At 44.0% G+C, this 22,538-nt stretch overlaps 1 protein-coding gene and 1 long non-coding RNA gene across 3 annotated transcripts in view; one reads left to right on the plus strand and one right to left on the minus strand.

Annotated features, from left to right (window-relative positions):
* Positions 1-8,430, minus strand: part of LOC147010958 (uncharacterized) — a 40,983-nt gene extending 32,553 nt beyond the window's left edge. Inside the window, exon 1 of the long non-coding RNA XR_015052528.1 lies at positions 8,218-8,430. This is a non-coding gene — a long non-coding RNA (uncharacterized LOC147010958). The remainder of the gene's footprint in view (positions 1-8,217) is intronic.
* Positions 1-22,538, plus strand: part of LOC147010959 (polycystin family receptor for egg jelly-like) — a 217,149-nt gene that overhangs the window by 21,799 nt on the left and 172,812 nt on the right. Inside the window, exons 4-6 of one of the 2 annotated variants that reach the window (XM_085860350.1) lie at positions 19,080-19,208; positions 20,317-20,397; positions 22,184-22,252. In XM_085860350.1, the coding sequence (XP_085716476.1) occupies positions 19,080-19,208; positions 20,317-20,397; positions 22,184-22,252 (279 nt within the window). The remainder of the gene's footprint in view (positions 1-19,079; positions 19,209-20,316; positions 20,398-22,183; positions 22,253-22,538) is intronic. The other variant, XM_085860351.1, reaches the window with a different exon arrangement.

The following is a 22,538-nucleotide window of genomic DNA, read 5'->3' on the forward strand; positions in this document are numbered from 1 at the left end:
TGAAAGCCTGGAGGGGAAAATGGGAAAGAATAGACTGAGGAAGTTTATTCCAAAGGCGGGAAAAAAGAGGAATGAAAGAGTGAAGGTGAGCAGTGATTCGTGATTTTGGTAGTTTTACCAGAAGGGGGTTGTTGGCGGACCTTGAGCACCCTGTGGAAATGTGGTGGGGACAAATCGCAGAGAGAGCAGGGGGGCAAGGCTGGAGAGGAGTCGGAAGAAGACAGAAAGACCACCGACCAACCTGCGGTGATTGAGTGAGAGGCCCAAAGATTCAGCTTCATTGCGGGAGATGCCGATGATCTTAAATGCCCTGGTTTCGACAGCGTGAAGCCGAGAAAGGTGGGAGGCAGGAGCACCAGCCCAGAGGGGAGAGCAGTACTCCATCAGGCTACGGACAAAAGCTTTGTAAGTGGTCAGGAGCTCAAGAGGGCCGAGGAAGGACTTTGCACGACGGAGGATTCCCAGTCGGCGACTGGCTTTTGAGGCGAGGTTGGAAATGTGACTTTCCCAGGAAAGGTCATGGCAGATAGTGAGACCCAGAAGCTTGAAAGAAAAGACTTTTTCCAGAGGATTGTTGAGAAAGTGGATGGGGGGGGGGGGGGTTTCTAAACGGTCCTTTCGAAGAGACATAGTGAGAGTGTGAGATTTGTCCGGATTGAAAGACATGTTCCACGTGTTGGACCAGTTTGTGATTTTATCCAGATCTGCAGTGAGCGAAGAAGCTGCTGCTTGCCGGTCTGAGGGATGACAGATGGTACGGCAGAGGGTGGAGTCGTCAGCAAAGAGAAATAGAGGATTTTCCAGAGTCGGAGAGATCATTGATGAAAACCAGAAAAAGAACAGGGCCCAGAACGCTACCTTGAGGAACTCCAGCCTGCACAGGAAGAGGGGATGAAAGAACTCCATTTAGGGCCACACGTTGACTACGACAGGAGAGGAAGTCTGTGAGCCATGAGTGGAGATGGCCTTGAATACCATGGGAAGAGAGTTTGGTGAGTAGGGCAGGGTGCCAGACTGTGTCAAAAGCACGTGATATGTCCAGGGATACGGCTCGGATTTCCTGTCTGGCATTGAGGACCTCCATCCATTGATGGGAGAGCAGAAGCAGCATATCCTGGGTAGAGTGACCTGGTCTGAAACCAAATTGATGATTGGAAATCAAGCCATTGGAGAAGAGGAAGGATTTCATGTCTGAAGCGATGATGGATTCCATCACCTTGCTGATGATTGGGAGAAGGCTGATTGGTCTATAGTTACAGGGATCTGTTTTTGCACCTTTTTATGCAGGGCAGTGATGTTAGCAGATTTCCAAGCAGATGGCAGATGACCTTGGGCAAATGAGAGGGTGAATAGAACAGAGAGAGGGTGAGCAAGAGCAGAAGAGCAGGCTATGAAGACACGTGGGCTGATGCCGTCTGGACCGGTTGCAGAATCTGACTCGAGGTTTGAAAGCAAGCTCTCCACCTTGTCAGGAGAAAAGGATACAGAGTCCAGGGACAGTTGGGTGCGACTGGGTAAGGTGGGTAGAGAAAGGATGGGTTTAGGACACAAGATTTAGCTGCAAACACCGAGTTTAGACATTCAGCTTTATCACGTGTGGAATCAGCAGTGCGGCCATTTGAGGTAAGGGAGGGGATGGAGGGGGAACATACACCAGAAACAGATTTGATTAAACGCCACCAGGATTTTGAGGGAGAGAGGTTTGAGAGTTCAGACTTGAGATGAGAAAGATGTTGTTTTCTGGCTCTCCTGAGGGTAGATACACACTTGTTCTGAGCTTTGTGGAAAGAACTGAGATTGCCCTCAGTTGGGTTTGCTTTCCATGAAGCAAAGGCAAGTTGTTTCAGGACAACTGCCTCGCCACAAGCTTCAGTAAACCAAGGGCGGGAGGAAGGGTCGGACAACTGAAGACGAGAGGGGATAAATCTGTGCATGAGGGAGAGCAAGTTTCTTTGAAAGAATTCCCAGGATGAGTTGATGTTTGAGAAAGTAGTGATAGGAAACCAGTCTGTAAGTTTGATGGATGCTCGGAGACCCTGCCAGTCGGCTTGAGTGAAATGCCAGACTCGACGGCGGTGAGGTGGTTCTCTGATAACAGCCAGAGAGATGTCCACTTTGACAAGGACGTGGTCAGAAGAACCAATTGGAGCGAAGGAAGAGCAGCAGATATTGTCAGGGAAATTTGTCAAAATCAGATCCAGAAGAGATGGAGTACCATTGGTTGAGATCCGGGTCAGGAAATTGACCGATTGAGTCAGTCCTAATGAGCCGCAGAAAGCTTTCGCTGAGGTGCCATGGCAGGTGAGAGAGGTACCCACACCTAGCCAACTGGCGTGATGACAATTGAAGTCACCACATAAGTGGAAGAGAGAGTTTGAATGAGAAGATAGAAGATGGTCCATGTTTTCGGATAGTGAGGTGTAGATGGAGTCATCACTGTTCGGTGGACGGTACAGTACACATATAAACATGAGGTGGGAGTGGAGGGGAAGCCGAAGCCAGAGGTATTCCTGGGGGTGTGGGGGAGTGAGAGCAGTGAATGGAGAGTGAGGAATCGAGTCTTTGATGAAGAGAGCAACACCTCCACCAGGACGAGGCTCAGGTCTGTCATACCGTAAGAGGGAGTAACCGGGAGAGATACTTGGGAGTCAGACACGTCTTGGGAGAGGAAAGTTTCTGTTAGGCAGATAATGTCTGGTTTGTCAGTGGTAACCTGTCTGGAAAGATCTGAAAGGTTTGAGCGAAGGCCCCGGATATTTGAGGTCCACACTTTTAATGAAGAGGTTGGGGAGGAGGCTTTGGGTGCAGGAGGTGGAGGGGAGGTTGAGGGTAGGACAAGGGATGAGGGGGGGAGGTAAGGAGGGTTGTTGAAAGAGTGTGGGGTATTGCAGAATAGCGAGGGGAGGGGGCTGAATGAGGAGGAGAAAAGGCTCTGTGGTGCTGGGGGAGAGGGGGGACAAGAGACAAGGAAGAAGGCAGTTGAGTAGTCTCCAATCCAGGTCTCCAATTCGCCCAAGAGTTGGAGAACTATACATTTTGTTCCACACTGAGGTTAAAAAAGCTCCAGCAGATAAGGTCTCATTCCAACGATTTTTCAACAGTTTTGTAAAACCAGGTATACATGCTTCCAGACATATGTTGTAGATAGCCGTTTTCCCCGTGACGTGAAACACACCAATTTCCTCTAAGTTTGAGGAGAACACACCCTCTTGTGTTTTTGAGGCAATTTGAAGTTCAGGGAAATAGAGACGTGAGTCTACCACTTCATCCACCCCAGTCCACCCGATGTTTAGTCTATGAAAGGTTTGAATTACTGCTTTCAAGATATTTTCCACAATACGAGCAGAATGAACACCAGTTTTTAATGAAAGTGAGCTTACAGGTAGCCAGGCATTCAAGGATGGTTCCAACAGGTCTCACACTGTTTATTCCAACACTGGTGAAACAAGCATAAACTATCTGGAGGTTGAAATTATAGAGAATAAAGCATTCCGAACTAATGGCTCATGTACAAAGTTTTGGGCATCGTATGATACCTCTAAACGTTGCACTCCGAGGACTTGCCAAGCATTCAAAAGGCTCTGATGAAAACTGGGGAGCTGGGACACGTCAACGTGTTGCAGGTCGATGAGGAAAAGTTCACGGTCATATTTCAGACCTTCCACTTTCTGCAAACAGGCGTTTGTGAGAGGTCGCCAAGGAACACACTTACTGTACAGTAGGCGCTTAATCGTGGAAATTCGGAATGCCATTATCCGACTTGGGATATGCATCAGATTTTGACCAGCCGCATTTTGGGGTCTGCAGACCATGTCTGGGCCCAGCCAATGGTGGCCACCCCAGAAAAAAAGTCAGAACCCTCTGAATGCCTGTGACCAAGTATCTCGGAGGTTCAAGTGGGATAACTCTATGCCAAATAAATGGAACCACCAGGTTGTTTATGATTGACAGCCATGTCTTAAAGGCCCTGTCACACCTTGACGTTTTAGCCAGCGTATGGCACGGTCTCAAAATGTATGTAAAACGCTGGCGTATGCTGAACTATTGATGTTTTTTAAAAGTTTTTGGCGTATAATAACGTGTTGGATGTGTGCATAAGGTATTAGTAACGTACACAGAACGTTTTAATCACATATCGATAACTTATGCCAACGCATGCTGAGCGTGTTGTCGGCGTTCACAACCTATGCCCAACGATAGTCTAACTTATGCATAGCGCGGCAGCGTATCGCCGACGATCACGTGGCGTAGGCTATTCATAGGCTGCAGCTCGACGATTCAAATCATAACCGCACTAGACATCGAAGTGTGAAGCCGCTGTCACACCTTGACGTTTTAGCCAGCGTATGCCGACGAATGAAAAATTTGCTGAACCAAGCTGGCACACGTCGAATACGTTCTGGGTAAGTTTTGTATACGTTAATAGCACGCTGGCATACGTCATAGTACGCTGGCACACATCGTAGCACGCTGGCATACGTCGTCATACGCCGAGAAATTTTCAGCATGTTGAAAATTTCTCGATGTACTCGATGTATGACACACATTCCGCATACGCTGGCATAAGTTGTAGGCACGCTACGCGATCGTTGACACACGTCGACATACGTTACTCATAAGTCGAAACACGTCAATGTAATGGTTAGCGTCAGTGTTCCAGACTCCCTGTTTTTTTTTTCCTTCGGTATGGCGGTGATGTTGACACTTCGATTTCTAGTGCGGTTATGATTTAAATCGTTGAGCGGAAGCCTATTAATTATATTATATTATAACCGCACTAGAAATCGAAGTGTTAACATCACCGTCATACCGAAGAAGAAAAAAAAAACCAGGGAGTCTGGAACACTGACGCTAACCATTACATTGACGTGTTTCGACTTATGAGTAACGTCCAAGTAACGTGTGTCGACGTGTGTCAACAATCGCGTAACGTGCCTACAACACGTTACTCATAGGTTAGAAATAAGTTTCAGGTACGCTAAACATTACCTCGACGTGTTTCGACTTATGAGTAACTTACAAGTAACGTGTGTCGACATGTTTTAACGATCGTGTAACGTGCCTACAACTTATGGCCAGCATTATGTGGAACGTGTGAGTCATACGCTGGCATACGTCGAAAAATTTCAAGCATGGAAAATTTGTCTAACACCTCGGCGTACTACGACGTATGCCAGCGTGCTCTTAACGTATACAAACTTACCCATAAGGTATTCGACGTGTGCCAGCGTTTTAGCCAAAATTTGCATACGTCAGGCATACGCTGGCTAAATCGTCAAGGTGTGACAGGGCCTTAAGCGAGAGAAGTTGGTACAATCTTCTCCACCTTGCCAGTTTCAATTTAATTTTTTCCAGGAAGTTCTCCCAATTTTTTTTGGTCCTACACTTAAATTCCTAGAAATAAGCCTAAATATTTAAACCCCCTCACTACTCCACAGTATTCCTCCTGGTAAAACAGGCAGGGACGAAGGTGATCCGGGGCCCACCCAAAAAGGTACACTTTTTTCCAATTTACCCTTGCAGTAGAAGCGAGCTCAAACTGGCTAAGGCAACGAGAGACCTCAGAAACATCTTTTTGATTTGCAATAGCAACACAAATATCATCAGCATAAGCTGAAACAACGACTTTGGAGTTTTGTGAAAGAGAGACTCCTTCCACCGAGTTCCGAAGTAAAACTAATAAAGGTTCAACGGATAGATTGTAGAGCATGCCTGAGAGCGCACAGCCCTGACGGATGCCTCGCTGAAAGGGGAAGGGGTAACAAAGACTATTATTAACCTTCAGCAGACAAGATGCATTTTTGTACAATAACTTAACATAAGCAATAAATTTTTCCCCAAACTCTGTTCTCCTTAATACATCAAACAAAAAAGAATGGTTAACACTGTCAAAAGCTTTTTCTTGATCTAAAAGTAATAAACCAAAACCAGGAGATGTAGTTCGACCAAGACTGATCAAGTCTCTCACCAAAATATATTATCGTATATGGAACGTTCTGGAACAGTATGATTGATCAGTGCCAATCAAGAAAGAGATAACTTCCTTTAGACGGGTTGGAAGTGCTTTCGACAATATTTTATAGTCCGTGTTGAGGAGTGACAGGCCGCCAATTTGCGGTCTCATGTAGATTTCCTTTCTTCGGAAGGAGACACAAAACTGCCCTCCGGCAGCTCAATGGCAATTCACCTTGTTCAGCACTCTCCTGAAAGACCTCAAGAAGAGTAGGGCCTAGAATGTCCCAGAAAGCCTTATAAAATTCAGCCGGAAGGCCGTCTAGTCCAGGGGCTTTCCTATCCTTGAGCGCAGCAGTAAGTTCTCCAAGAGAAATGTCAGGCTCAAGCAATTCAGACAGAGAAGGGAGGTGTTCAAGCATCGGCTTCCTGTTCTAATTCACAGCTCTTTTTGCGAAGAGTTTAGAAAAATAGTCTTGTAGTTCATGCTTGATATCACTCTGGGAGGTCAACAAATCACCACCAAAAGAGCGCAAAGCATGGATTTGTTGAGAGGTCTTGACCGTTTTTTCCAAATTGAAGAACCCTTTGTTTGGTGTGTCAAGTTGGATTTTTTCGTTTCGCAGTCCGACGAATGCACCGGCCGCCCGCTCTTTCACCATTTCAGCCAGAAGGGTCCTTTTCTCCGACAACTGCTGGACATTCACGCTAGACAATCCAGCTTTCTGCTCACAGATAAGTATATCGTTTTTTAAAGCAGATATCACACCAAAAGCGTTGTATGCGCTGTAAGAGCAGTATTGTTGGCAAAAACATTTGATTTGGGACTTTGTGCAGTCCCACCATTGTCTTAAGTTCAAATAGGAACCCTTTTGTGACTCGTATTTTTCCCATACCATTTTAAAAGCTTCTATAAAATGTGCACTTTGTAAAAGTTTCAAATTAAACGTCCAATATGCACTTCCACAGACATGATGAGGAAAGCCACACACCATAACAATCATGTGATGATCGGAAAAACCAGATGGCCTGATATACGAGTTCTTAACAATGTTTACCATTTCATGATTAACATAAAATCTGTCGAGGCGAGCCATCGTCAAAACATTTCTTGATGCACAAACCCATGTATACTGACGGATATTACGGTTTTGTACCCGCCACACATCCCCCAGTTTAAACTTTTTGACTCACTGTGCCAAAGGCCTTGCCCTGGGTGGATGAGGCTCACAAGTGTTCCGATCAAGTTGTGGGTTGAGGGTGCAGTTGTAGTCACCCCCCAGACACAACAACATGGTTAAGTCAATGGTGCTTACAAACTGTGCCAACTTGTACAGAAAGGCACCTCTTTCAGAGTTATTACAAGGACAGTAAACATTTGTCATGCAAATCTTTAGGTTACTACTGACAAATTGCACAGGCAGTAGGTAACCTTTGCAAATTTCCTTACAAGTTATCTCCGAAGGCTGGAGTCGAGGATGCAACACTATTGCCACACCAGCCTTGGCCTCAACAAGCGCACTCGAGAAAAAAAGACAACCTTTAAAGATTTTACACCACTCATCCTCAGAAGGCTGATTTGCATGCATCTCCTGAAGCATTAGCACATCAATTTTTTTCATTTTGGAAGAGCTGAAATACCTGGAGGCGACGCACACAACTGCGGCCTCCATTGATGTTCAGAGATGCTACTTTTATCTCCATTCTGTTAGTTATTCTTGAAGCTCTTTACCAGCCCGAGTAACACATTTCCTTAACCTTTGGAACTGAGGATCTGACATGTTAACCTGATAAGGTTCACGAATCATACTCCTTGCAGTTTTAATGAAATCGTGTAAATTCGGGAAGTAATCTTTGATTTTTACGTATCTTTTCCTGACACGAAGGAGACCAAGTCTCATTTTCTTGAGACACTAAGGTTGTGCCGTTTCCCCCTTCATCCTCTTGAGAGCTTAAAGCACTAAAATGTGGGGTAAAAGAGGTTTCATCTGAATCAAGTGTTTCATCTATGGCCTCTCCTATTACTTGTGGAACACTTACTTTTAGCTCAACAGAAAGTTCTGCTCTGTTTCCGGACCCCTCTGAATTTGCCTTGTCCATGTCCTTCCCCTCTATAACCCTTACATCATCTGTGAGGGAGGGGTTGACATTTCACTCACAGGGATTTTCCCCTTTATCTATTTCTCCATCACTGTCAGACACAGCTGTTAACTCGTCTGAACGAGTTTTGCTAACAGGACAAACACTTAAAACATCCCGAGATACCTCACTGTTCTCTGTGTCCCGCTCAGACTCGGCCAGTGGAACAAGCGAAGCTTCCACATCCGCACACGACTCCGGAACCACCAAGGGGTTTCCGATGTCAGACGTACCTTGGAGATCCACCGAGCCTGACACGATCTGGACCTTATTTTGCTCCTTAGCATCAAAATTTGACCGTTTTTGGCCTTTTTTTTCCCAGTATCCGTAATCGATACCTCCATATCGTCCACACTGTCCTGTACAGTGGATGGTACAGGAGAGGAAGCAACCACTTTCACTTCCTCGTTTGGTGGGGGTGGATTAATTACGTCACGATTACACACCCTCTCTCCAACGCCGGTCGGGGTGGACGAGTCCAATTCATCGAACCCCTCAGCCGGTGGGGTGGGGGGGGGGGTCGAGGCTCGGCTCCCGATTCCCCTTCTCCCCATTAGTTTGTGGTGAGGAAGAATCGTTCCTCACCGCACCTTCACTTTCATGCGGTGTAACCACATTGGGACAAACACTCTTCACGTGCCCGTAAGCTCCACAGCCAAAACACGTCATAACCTCTGAGGAGACAAACATTTTATATTCAAACCCGTCGATTTTTACACCGAGTACAACATTCAGTGTTTTCCCCTTTTCAGGTGGTATCATGTAAACCACTCTTTTAAAGGACATGACGTGGTTAAATTTATCGCTAACATGACGCATCGGCACCATTGAGATCCTCGACACAACCTTACCGAACTTGTTTAACTGGTTACACGAGTCCTGGTTCCTTATAAATGGTGGAATATTATTAATATTAACTTGAACTGTTGGGGCCTGTAAAGCGAACACCAGGGCCGGATTAAGGTCTTCGTAGGCCAAGGCCCTTGAGATTTCGTCGGCCAAATTCAAGAGTGACCAAAACGACGATTTTGAACATGAAATTTAATCGGAACAGACTGAGGTAAATGGCGATTTGTCAGACTTTCAAATAATACAAGTGCCTGTAAAATCCAATTCGGCTTCGAAATTGAGAAACGAACGATACAGAAAACAAATTCGGAGGAATGTTTGTATATTCAATTTCCACCCTGCTGAGAACACCTTCTTTCGTGCCTTTTGGTTGACAAACGACGCGATCACTTCGGAGAAATCGATTTGCTTCATCAGCTCGGATTAAACACAGAGCAGAGCGAGCGTGGACACGCGCACCTGCACCACGATCGACCACGGTTTTCCCGCCCTTTGGTGTGCTTAGGCCGAAGTCACATTTGCCACGGCGGCCGTGGGGTCTCCAAAATCTACGGCCCCTAGCAATTATACGGCGGCCGCAGTATTTCCACGGTCACACAATGTAGCAGTCATATGTTTTTATCTTTCGGGGAGCCGCACGGCGTATTTATAAATTGTGGAGACCGAAAACGTGGTGGTGCCGTACGGTCTTTGATTTGATGTCGCACGGTGACCTTCGGGCGTCCCTGCGGCGGCCATAGAATTTTCAAGGCAGACGCAAGGTAGCCTCAAGGTGCCCTCAAGGTGCCCACAGGGGGCCCTAAGGCGAACGTGCGGCCAGATGGACGGTAACGAGTGGGTATATATACCAGTTCTTTTTTTACTGAAATAAAATATAACAGTTCAGAATATACCAGTACGTGGTGCCCCCAGAATCCGAAATGAATTCGTTCCAGGAGGCTGTTCGGATTGCAAAAAGTTCGATTCCCAAACTATTTTCTCAATAAGAAATAATGGAGTGAATTAATCTGTTCCTGGACCCCAAGAAAACCCACTTTCAAGACACTTTCAACTGAAATTCCCCATGTTTAAGGTAAAATAGGATGAGTAAATGACCTTCGGTGGCGGTGTATTGTATGTAAACTGGTACAATCGCAAATCCAAAGGTCCACACGGCTCGTGCTCCCTGGGAGCGCTGCCCCCAGGGCAGCTCATCAAACATGATGCCCCCAGAACCACAATCACCTTCATCAAACGCATCGGGCTGAGGTAATCATGGATATTCCAAATTACAACCGGTTTTTCTGTGAAATGAAATCCTTGCCCGACAGTCCGACACACCACGTGATCGGATTGCTTTTTTGTTATGAATTAAAACACAAGATGAGTTTATAAAAAAAACAAAAAAAAACAGCACAAATCAAGGTGAAAACACGAGGTAAAGTATCGATCGACACACGAGAGATGCTTTCACGAGGACTTCCACCGACGAACTGAATGAACAAAGCGCAAAGATGCGGCTCGAACAGGTGGGGGAGACACGTGAACAAACATGAACGCCACGTTGTGTTCAGTTTTTTTTTTTTTTTAATGTATTCGGTTTTAGGGCAAAATTCATTTTTCATTGACAAGAGACTACGGCAGCCGCACGAATAACGCAAGTCCACCGTACGCCCTACGTACGGTCGACGTGGAACACAACTACGTCACAACTACGGCATGTCGAATTGCTACGGCGAACGTAGAAATGAAAAAAGTTAGAACTTCGCGTTATAATTCCACAGCGACCCCTACGGCCTGTAAAAGATAGCCAAACGGCGTAGGGCCACCCTGAGGCCACCGCAGAAACTCTGCGGCCGCCGCACTTTTCTGTCAATTCAGGGGGGGTACGGCCGCCGTATTCTCGCCGTAGAGCAAATGTGACTTAGGCCTAACTGAAACCATTAAAAAAAAAATATTGCAAATTAACCATAACTATTCATTCAAATGTCATACAATATTTATTTTATCTAAACTCATATAAAGGGGACAAGGATTCATTAGAAGCAAACTAAGGGCACTAGAAATACTCTAAATATTTGAAAAAATCAAGATGGCCACCTGATTTTGGGGGTTTTCTTTGTAAAATGCCATTACTTTTGAACCAATAGACATAAGAAGATGTTTTTGGTGTCTAATCATATGTTTTGGCACAGGAGGATTCCAATAATAACAACATATTTATGATTGGAACACTCTTTGCCAATCCTCCAAAACATCTAACAGAAATAATATAGAGCATGTAATTCAATATAAATTTATTTGGGCAGTTATACAATTAGAAGATGGATAAGTTTTTTTTCAAATGTATGAAAATGCTACATGTATGAATCAGGAGTGTCAATGTTACTGATTAAACATTTATAATTGTCATTGCTTCAATCATCTTCTAGATCTTCACCAATCTTTACAGCTGTTCACCACCACCTCTTATCATCCCCCATCCAAATTCTCGATCTTTTCTACCCCCGATAATCCACCCAAGCCCACCTCCTTCAAATTCCCTGCTTTCCTTCCTGAAAGTCCCTGTAATGTCCATCTTCTATTCCCCATGTTCCCCGTCCCATCCCTCTCCCTTCCACAGATCTCCAAATGTCTCTGTTCCCCACTATTTTGTCCTTCCCACTCCCTCCCCTCTGTCTCATGCCCCCCTTGATGTGCGTTGTGTGTTAGCTCTCATACGAGCCTCGACAAGGTATACAAAAATAAAATCCTTGGTGGCGTTATGTTCGTACAGCTGTCGCCTTCCCCACCACATTTGCAAAGTTCGGTCCAGACCACACTGTTTCCTCTGCATGAGCACCTTCTTGAACACTTTGATTTCTGACAGTTACACCTGACGAGCTGCAGCACTGAGATTGGAGATGGTGCAACTTGAGAAAGAACAATCAGTAGCTTTTTGTCTTGGTTTCGCCACCCCAAGGTCAAAGGGTTCAAGAAAGTTGGGTTCAATACCATATCCTGGCACCAGATATTACACTGGACATGGGCCCGGCGTATATGTTCAATCCATGCTCCCTGAGTCGGTGGCAGTTTGTCAACTCCTTGTTCATCTGTGAGTTGCTTGAACAAAAACCATCTCAGCATCTTTACTTGCCCAAAGTGGACTCCAACTGGAGAGAAAAGAGAGCAAAGAAACTCTTCACAACCACGAATAACTTCTTCAGATGGCTCACCCCCTTCGGCAAGGTCAGCTAGTGATCTCAGACTGGTGGGGCTTGCCTCAGGAAAGTTGTAAAGCACCCCTTTTTTCCCTTCCCTTGGATATGTCCTGTCGTATCACAGCCTGTGAGAGCATGCCAGTTGATCAAAGCTGCTGATTTCTCTGGGCCAAGCTTGTCATATATAGGCTGTAGGAAGACTTTCCGTCCTCTTTCGCTTGTGCCCATGATTAGTGCAGAATGGTTGCCAAGTAGTGGTGTTCTTCGTAGAGCCAAAAGTAGCACATCAGTGTCTTGTGAATATATGTGGACATTCATTCCATTGCTCGCAACTTCTACAGCATAATAAATTATAAGAGTGTCCGCCTCTTCCTGTGTGCTGACACCGGTCATTGTTTCAACTTCATAATTCGTCATGACCTATTTCCGTGTTGCAGTCATAACCTTGATGGTACTGTAGTGGATGAGATGATGGGAAAGGTAGAGAGTTAGTGAATCCTTTGTGCTGCTACTGGCGAGAAACATCTGTTGAGTCTTGAACAATGTAGGATTTAGTTCCCTTCAGCTTGCCTTTCCGCCGCTCTCTAGTCTGCTCCTACAGTGATGCATTTTTGGTGTAATTATCACATATAACTCACACTTGACAATATCCACGAGCCTTTGAGTCAATGAGTGTGACAAAGGATGTTGCAAGTTCTTTGCAAGTCTTGAAATTTTTGACTGCCCCTTATTCCTGTACCACTCCCATTCCATCAACTACAAGACATGTTTCAGATCCCTCTTCAAACTCGGCAGGTTGTGCAGAAGCTTGAACTGTGTCATTGGCCACCAGATCTTCCAGAAGCTTTATCACTGTGCTCTTGTCTGTAGTGGGATGCTTCCTTGATCTATAGATTCCTGCAATTCAGCACTGAACTCGATCTCTGCAGAAATAAATTCCACTGTATTTTCTGCCTGATGTTCTCTGTTGCTGACTCTTTATTTGGCTTGTATGTACTTGCGCCAGTTAATGGTATGGCAATTTTTGTGATATTTAATGTCCCTTGAAAGAAAGTCGCCATCAGTTATGATGTTTGCCAGGTTTACTTTCCATTGTTCATTCCCGCTAACATCAACTATGTTTTGGATTGACACTCCAATAACGACACTTCGAGAACTAATAAGGCGTTCTGTCTTACCAAATCTTCTCGTTTTGACAGAAGAAAGTGTTCCTGTTGGAATGGAGGGAACGAGATCTTGTTAGTGTGCTGGTAGATGCAGGAGTTGCTTGCTTTGGGATGTTAGATGTTTGTGATGCGGGAGGGCGACCACCGACTTTGCTGTATGACAATACACTTGATTCTTGAGATAAAACTGCTTTGTCATATCTAGCTTTGTCTCTCTCAATGTGTTGATTGTGTGTTGCTTTACCATGACATGATTTGTGCCACACTGCATGTTGGTCGTTCAGTTCTTTTCCAGATATGCCACTCAGTTGTTGATGCAAACGAACATACTCAGGTTTTTGATATTGAGCCATCTTGCTTATACAGTCCAACAATGATTGGTATGATTCCAGTTCTGGTAGTCGCAGATGCTCCAGTTGATGAACACCTTTAATGTCAGTGAACTCGTCTCCTTGACACAACAAGTAGATTCGAAAGTCAATGGAAGGTTCAGTTGCATGCATCTTAAGCCTGTATCTCACTGGGCTGCGACAGCTCGCGACTAGTTGGAGACACCAAATTGCGATAAAACGGCGATAATTTTCACTTGGAATTACACTGAATTTATACTAAAACACATTTGCGTATGTCTCACGAATATCGCACGAATGTCCCACGAACTCCTGGCGAAATTTGGGATGAACTTCGCCTGGAGTTCGCATACATGTCACACGACGTTCAGGTGACAAAACTGAGATTTTTTTGGCACATGCAACTGTCACGCAACGGTCACACGATGGTCGTGCGACCATCGTGCAAATGTTGTGCAACAGTCGCACGACAACTGTGCGTGACAATTGAGAAATCTGGACCATAAATATATTTGAGGCCTCTCCCTTCCAGCAACCATATTGTCAGTTGGGAAATGAGTAAGAGAGTACCTGACTGAGTACTACAATGGTGTGGGAGCTGTGCCCTGGCAGAACAGGATGGTTGGATTACAGGAGAATGCTGACCAAGTCTGATTGTTCAAAGTGTTCTGTTACTTGTCAACGTTGCACCTACAAACATTGTGTGTGACCCAATTGTTCATCTGCCTTGATAGGGGCTTGTGGGTGTGACAATATTTTGTGTGTGACCTAATTTATGTAAAAATGTGTGACGTGATTTATGAATGATGGGAAGGTGAAAGGAATGATGGGAAAGTGAAAAGTTTGCATTGAAAGCCATTACTCAGAACAGGAGAGAAAGAGGACAAACAATGCTAGTTTTACAATTTGGACTATGAGTTTTTTTTTGGTTTTTTTTAGTCATATCTGGATTGAACTATTGTGAATCTTTCTACATTACATTGCATGTCACATTTGTCGCACCTTCTGACTCACGGAAACTAAATTGAGAAGGGTTCGAGACCAGTTAGAGACAACCGCGACGACTCTGTGACTATTTTGAGATAAAATTTGTCGCACTAATTTTTTGAACATGTTCAAAATTCCAACGACACCAAAGCGACATCCTGCGACTCACGCGAGGAAATTGAGAACCACCGTGAATGTTTCCAGACATTTTGGAGAATCCCGTTCACATTTTGTCGCGAGCTGTCGCAGCCCAGTGAGATACAGGCTTTACATGATGGTTCTCCACAGGACGCCATGGCTAATCTGGAATCATAACCATAAGTGAAATTAACAATTTGCCATAAATTTCAATGCCTTAAGTATTTCATAGGATGGGATGTCCACTTGTGCATTTTTGGTCTTCTGAAATAAAGCAGCAAGTTATTTGGTTCACAGTGGATATGCATCATATTGCAAGCAGAAAATATTCGTCAGATACCAGTAATAGTTGTGACATTCAAACCAATATGTCTTGACATTAACATCAAACATGTTGATATCCATGCAAACAGAGTTCAGATGAACAGTTGTCTCAACAGCAATGCATTTGGTATCCAAACTCTATTTGCACAGACTTTGAATTATATGTTCAAAATAACGTTAAATACCGAAAAATCATACATATCGGGTAAAAACGGCAGCCATTTTGAAATTCAAAATGGAGGCCCTAAAAACTAATTGAAAACCTGGCACCCTTTTTTCTGAATCAGTGAAATTTATAGATGTGTTTAAACACGGGGGCCAAGAATCTACCCAAAATTTTGCTTTTTTTACATAAGCCCACAGACTAACATACCTATAAATAGCAAAACCAGAAAAACTGATAATTTTGCAGTGGTCTCTTAATTTTTTCCAGAGCTGTATATATATATATATATATATATATATATATATATATTGTTGCAGCCACAGGTACCAAAACACCAGCTTGTCACTCAGGGGGATTAATCCCCAGTTGTCCTCGGTAGAGCCGGACCTGCGGCCACCACTCACAATTAACGTTGTGGTATGGTGGGTTGTTTTAAAACCACGAACGCCACCCAGTCAACCACGAGTTCCAGTGTCCGCCGTCTAATTATTCCGTTTATCTAGAGGTCACGTGGTTATTTGAGTGGGGAGTGTGCCCTCGGCAAAGCACCAATGTTATGTGATTAGATTTTAATTCAGGTTGCTGAGCGTTTTAACCGCTGGTGCGTGCCAACGATTTTTTTGGTCAAATCTGTGGTAATTACCTCCCAGTCTATCTCGGTTCGGACAATGCAAGACCAATGAAGGAAAGGCCAAACACGAACAGGTTGGAAATAGACAAATAATTTATTAATAATCAAATAAATAAATAAAAAAACTTTTTATTTGCTGAGGTAAATAAAGAACGAATTTCAAAGCAAAATCAATCAAAATGCCAGGAAAGGGACAAAAAGCAGATGCTTATCAGGGGTTGCCTTACTTACAGCTAAACACAGACAAGGGTACCCAGCAGATCATTAAGGGGGAGGGGAGGGGGAGAATTGTCTCACTCACCAGAAAGTCATCCGTGAAGTGAAAACGTCCTGAAAATGCGTGCGTGCGTGTCACGACCGTCGCCAGCAACCAGCTCCGCCGTGCACCTTCTCGCGGGGCAGCCTTGAACGCCAGTCGAGGTCTGGAGGGTACCAAGATCGTCCGTCACGGTTTTAGATCCTGGTGTTGTTGGTGATCAACCGTGCCTCACTTGTTGGCAGCGCTGCTCACACCCACACGCGCACAACACGCTCGCTTGCCGAAGCACTCGGAAGGGCAAATTGTCTTGTCGGCGCTGCTCAGACACCCACTTCTTGGTCACTTCTCTCGCCCTTTGCTTTTTCCTCTCTCCTATTGCTTTTCCTCTCCTCACTTTTTCTCCTCAGAACGTATCTCTTTCTCCTCAGAACGTATCTCTTTCTCTTCAGAACGTATCTCTTTCTCTTCAGAACGTCTCTCTCCTCTCAGAACGTCCCTCTTTCGCTTTTTTCTCACTTTTTTTTATATATCTCAGAACGTCTCTCCTCACAGAACGTCCCTCTTTCGCTTTTTCCTCACTTTTTTTTATATCTCAGAACGTCTCTCCTCACAGAACGAACCTTACGCTCTCTCTCACTCGTTTTTATATCCCTGGGGCCGTCTCCGCGGGGTGCCGTCCACCCCAAGCTCACCCCACCCCACTGTGGCACTGTTACCAGACGACCCGTGCGCTCTCATAAAAGGCTGGTGTCGGAGCTCACGAAAGAAGTTTGCTGAGTTAAAATGAGGACGGGCTTCAGAGCTCGTGAAAGAATATTGCTGAGGAAAAACGAGGGCGGGCTTCAGAGCTCGTGAAAGAAATGTGTGTAAACGTGTCTGTCGTAAAGAAAAAAGCTTCCCATCAGAGAGGGGATCTATCCTTTATCCTTCTCAACACATCACATTTCCGATCCCATTAGACATGGGGATGGGGCTAATCTGAACATGCATTTCTGGAAATAACTGTCTGAGGACCTGGATGTGTGGATGCATTCATCAGACCGGATTCTAAAATCCGTAACAATATATACATATATATATATATATATATATATATATATATATATATATATATATATATATATATATATATATGTATATATACATACATAGAGAGATGACAGAAGTAAATAGGCACCATTATTTTTACATAATTTATTTATTGAACATTTGAAGTACATTTGATCCATTTTAATACATAGCACTCCAATGCTATGTATTGGACTAGTATTTTTGTATTGGACTCGTATTATTGGACATAGCACTCAAATAGTATTTTACAGACTTGCCATTTGCAGATTTCAACGCTTTTACTCTTTCAGGCATAGAACTAACAAGTTCCGAAATTTTCTCTTGTGGGATTTCTGCCGAGGCTTCACACAAACGGGTTAGCAATTCTACCCATGATGTTGGTTTCCTGGACTTTTTCTGCACAGCTCGATCCAATATGGCCCAGAGGTGTTCAATGGGATTCATGTCAGGAGACTGACTTGGCCATGGAAGTCGCTTGATCCCATTTCTGTCCTGCCATTCTTTGGCCTTTTTTGCAGTGTGGCAAGGAGCTCCATCTTCCATGAACAGTGTTGTTTTTGACTGACCAGTGGAGAAGATGGGGAGAAGTCCATCCTCAAGGATAGAAATGCATATCGTAGAGTTGATGTTGCCAACACACTCCACAAACTCTAACCGACCAGTGCTCCAGATTGCTCCCCACACCATCACTGATAAACCACCATGTTTGACAGTTGGCTGCAATCGGTTCAAAGAGAACTCTTGACTGGGAAGTCTCCAGACCCATACGCGTCCACCATCAGAAAATTGAGCAAATTTGGACTCCTCTGAAAACATGATAGTTTACCAAAACTCCAAGGGTCTGGTGGCCATCTCATCAGCCCACTTCTTTCTCCTTTGAATGTTGGCTGGTCAAAGAAGAGGTTTTCTCCGAGCTGCTCTCCCATAGTAGCCCAGTTGATGAAGGTACCGCATGGCAGTTCTTGAGATAACTTCCTCTGCAACATGGACCTCCTCTGCAACATCTGCTGCCTTGCAATGGGGAGTTTTCTCAATGGACCGCTTAACAGCTCAAAGAGACCTTTCTGAGGGCCCAGATCGACCAGAACAGGAAGCTGTCGATTCCTTGCCTTCACTGGTGAATTACACAATCACCCGATTGACCGTAAAAAGCGGAATGCCAAGGTTCTGAGCTGTCTGACGCTGGCTGACTCCACCTTCCGATTGGCCAACAATTCGTCCTTTTTGAAAACCGGAAAGTTTGTGTGCTCCCTGGGTTCGAGGCATACTTAATTGTCGTACAAGACCCAGGAACTCGCTTTTGCAAATAAATGGTTGAATATTTGTACAAATCGTTGAATAAAGCTTGCTTTATACAGATGAAATGAAGAAATTTAATGTGTCTATTTACATCTGTCATGTATGTATATATGTCTCTCTCTCTCTTTCTCTTTCTCTCTCTCTCTCTCTCTCTCTCTCTCTCTCTCTCTCTCTCTCTCTCTCTCTCTCTCTCTCTCTCTCTCTATATATATATATATATATATATATTGCAGATAAGTTGTCCGTGATGAAGGTATAAAGGCAAAGCATGGAGCAAGTGATGTTGATGTAGTTGCAGATGGAACAGCCGGGTTTATATTTGCAAACAGAACAGCCCTTGATGTGTTTCTCCATTTGTGTAACCACAGTATGACATTCTGGAGATATATTTCATTCCCTTTGATAAATAGCTCGAGGGCAAGCATACTCCACACAGTGTTTTGTTTACATAGCTTTTGCTTTGGTTAGCTTTCTTCGAAGTATAACATGTCATTGAGATAGGTTTCTATTGATACATGAAGTGTTACACTTATTGGTTAAACCAAACAATGCTCTTTTTTTTGTTTCAGATGACACTTGGTCCTACACCAGTCCACCATTGCCATCCTTAACATCCACTTGTGTCATGTTCAAATTCAAAGTATTTGTGAATAAGGGGCCGGTCCAATTCACTCCTGAAAGCAGCATGGGTGTTTGCGGTAACTTACATGCCACATTGCACTTTTACACCTGATAGCATAGTTTGCTGAGGCCGCAGCTGTGCCACTGGTGTATTTGTCCTTTAGGTTACAATAGAAAGTTGTAGTTTGTTCAAGGTGCTGGTGATAGCTCGCCTACTCTTCACAAAGTATACCATGGGATATTTAACGTCCACCATCCAATGCTGGCAGATGGGACACCCAAGCAACTTCCATGTGAGGGATGGCACACGTATCAAAATGATAATTAGTAAAGATGGTCAAGAAATATATAATGATAAATATTGTTGGAAATAAAATAGAGAACAGTCACTGACAAGGTTCCTGACATCGAAGGTTGTTGATTCAACATTTACAAAAAGAATTAATGTGTTCAATACACTTTTTAAAAGGGAGCCCAAGGGGGGGGGGGGGGGAGGGGAGCCGAAAGTCCAAGGAGCTCAGGGTTCAAAGGGTTAATAACCGAAAACAAGTCCATTGCTTAAAGGGTCAATTGTGGTTGCACACCTATGAAGGGGACACCGTTCACAGTCCTGTTAATTGGTAATGGCACACAGCACCATGCAAGACATTTCCTTGGGGCCAAGTTTCAATGCAACACTCACCTGGATTGTAAAACCTACTGTACCCGATGGTGCATTTCCATCTGAAATCAACCAACCCAAATTATCTGGCAGTTTGAGCTGCTCAAGACAATTTTTTAAGACCCTTTCCCAAAGTGGTCCAAAGTGGTGTAAGTATGTCACAACACTGACCAATCAAGTGGTGATTGGAAGAAATTATTTAATCCACATCTGGGGTGAGTGGCTTCGCTTATGGCTTCCTCTAGGGTGAGGAGGCCATCAGGCCCATCAAGTCTGCACAATGATTGCCAACCCATGGTTGTTTGTCCATGCTCTATCCTGTTCAAAGGCTGAGCATCAAGCAAGACAGCCACACGTCGCATTTAATAAATATTCGGTAAGATTCGGCCGAGGTTCCACCACCGACCTCCCAGAGAGAGTGGACATTCTTACCATTGCATCACAGAGTCTGGGATAATAAATATTCATGCACTTCTTTTTGGTGAAGTATGGTACTAATTAATTCGTTTGTATGTTTTACACAGGTGTTTCACATACAAATACTACGGGTGACATATTGTCACAAACAACGGATTACACCGGAGAAATTGAAGATGATGGCAAATGTGAGTATATGTATTCATCTGCGCAAACGTTAAAAACTAAGTTTCATCCGAATCAGTCCACGACTTTTTGAGATATCCTGTACAAAGACAAACAGACAAACAGACAGACAGAAAGGGGTGAAAACATAACCTCCTTCACCTTTGGTGGCGGAGGTAAAAAGGAAAACTACAAAAATAAATATCAACAGATATGCTCTGACAAATGGGGGAATGACAAAAGAGCAGGAAGATTTTAAAAAGAGCTCGACAGGAAAGGGATCAACAGGGAAGGCTCTTTGGAATGGCAAAAAGAAGTCAAATTAATTGGGATGGAGAATAAGTCATCAATGCCCAAGACCATGGACACTACACTAATGTCTTTAAGATAGTGGTGGGATTGAGCCAATCAGACAAATGCAGGTTTTGTGGGGAAGAAACAGAAAGTACCAGTCACCACCTCTGAGGATGTAAAAAACTCATGTCGGAACAGTTGTACACAGAAAGACATGACAGTGTTTGAAGAGTAATCCTTTGGCACATCTGTAAACATTTCAACGTCCCGGTCCCAGAACAATCATGGAAATAGAAACAAAATCCAATCCTTGAAAATGAACAAATAACGCTTACACATGATAAGATGATCCCGTCAAGTGTGAACATTGCAAACAAAGCACTGTGTCTGGAAATGGTGCTCAAACACAAAAAGGAAAAGTCAGCATTGTGGATCGAGGTTTGAGTTCCCACTGACTTTGGACTAAATGCTGCTGAAATCAGGAAAATTCCCCAAAAATACCAGGATCTGGAAAATGAGGTCAAGAGGACTTGGAAATTGAAGAAAGCTGAAATTGGTCTGAAAACCAGTGATAGTTGGAGCGACAGGAATGATAAAGAAAACCCTTACTGATTATATAAAATTATTCCGGGGAATATCACTTTAAATGAGCTACAAGTGGAGGCTGTCAGAGGTTCAGTGATGATTTTGAAGAACCCTTGGAACGAGTCTATGACAATGAAGTTTCACAGTTTGGTTTGTGAATCAAGATCCTTTACCAAAAAGGATGTGGAGATTTTGAATTCTGGGAGAACCCCCCCCCCCATCCCCACCTTCTGATACGAGTAAATAGAGATAACAATCCCTGAGACCTTTAGATTCCACAAAATCCAGGAGAGACAGATGTGATGCAGGAGCGCGGGCCCATAGTACAGAGCAGTATGCCATTGAGCTACGGACAAAGGCCTTGTAGGCTGCGAGTTCTGATTTTTCAAGGAATGACGGAGTATGCCAATTCTCCAGCAGGCTTTGCATGGTCAGCGCAGAAGAGGTCATGCCTGATGGTCGTCAGGCTTAGAAGTTCAAGAGACTGATCTCTTCCAGTGACTGACCACAGAAATAGAAAGGTCAGCTTGTTTAATGATCCTTCTGGAGCAATAAGGTAATACTAGTAATAATACTAGTAATAAGGTAATAATAATAATAATAAGGTAATAAGCAATAAGGTAATAGATACCCATGCACATGCACGGGATAGCAGTACAACATAGCTGGTAGCAGATGACAGACCGTACACGGGGAATGACAAAAATACGCATTGTGCAAAATGCAAGTGGTACTATGGAACGCCAAGACTTCCCAAACATTGTCGGCATGTCCGCTAAGTGCCGCAGAAATTTCATAGGGATCGTGTGACGGCGAGCCGAGTTTTTAGTGTGCAAGCTTGGTATTATAATCGAGATATAACATAATCATTCTTGTAATTAGCAACATAACTATGAACCCATAAAGTGATCATCTTTTTTTTCATTGCAGGTGGAAATTCTTTGCACAGCATTCCAATCAATGCAGATATGATGAACAACGATTATATGATTTTATCTGGTAAGGAAACATCTCATCCTTTCTATATTTAAACACCTCCAGTAAATTACATATGCATGATGTTTAGGTTTGTCTGTACAAGCATTTGCACTTGTGCCTGTCTGTTTCACTTGCTGAGAAACATTAGTGTATCATTAATTAGGTATGCCTAGTGTTGGCTTAATGGTTAGGGTGGTTAGGTTTGGGATCCTAGGATCCTGATATGAGTTCAAATCTCACTTTCCGTTGAATTAATACCAGGTGGGGTTGACTCTGCCTGTCATCCTTGTGAGGTCGGCAAAATGAG

Source organism: Eptatretus burgeri, chromosome 16 (assembly GCF_056783735.1).
Source record: "Eptatretus burgeri isolate ZD-2024b chromosome 16, Ebu_testis_v1, whole genome shotgun sequence".
Lineage (NCBI taxonomy): Eukaryota > Metazoa > Chordata > Myxini > Myxiniformes > Myxinidae > Eptatretus > Eptatretus burgeri.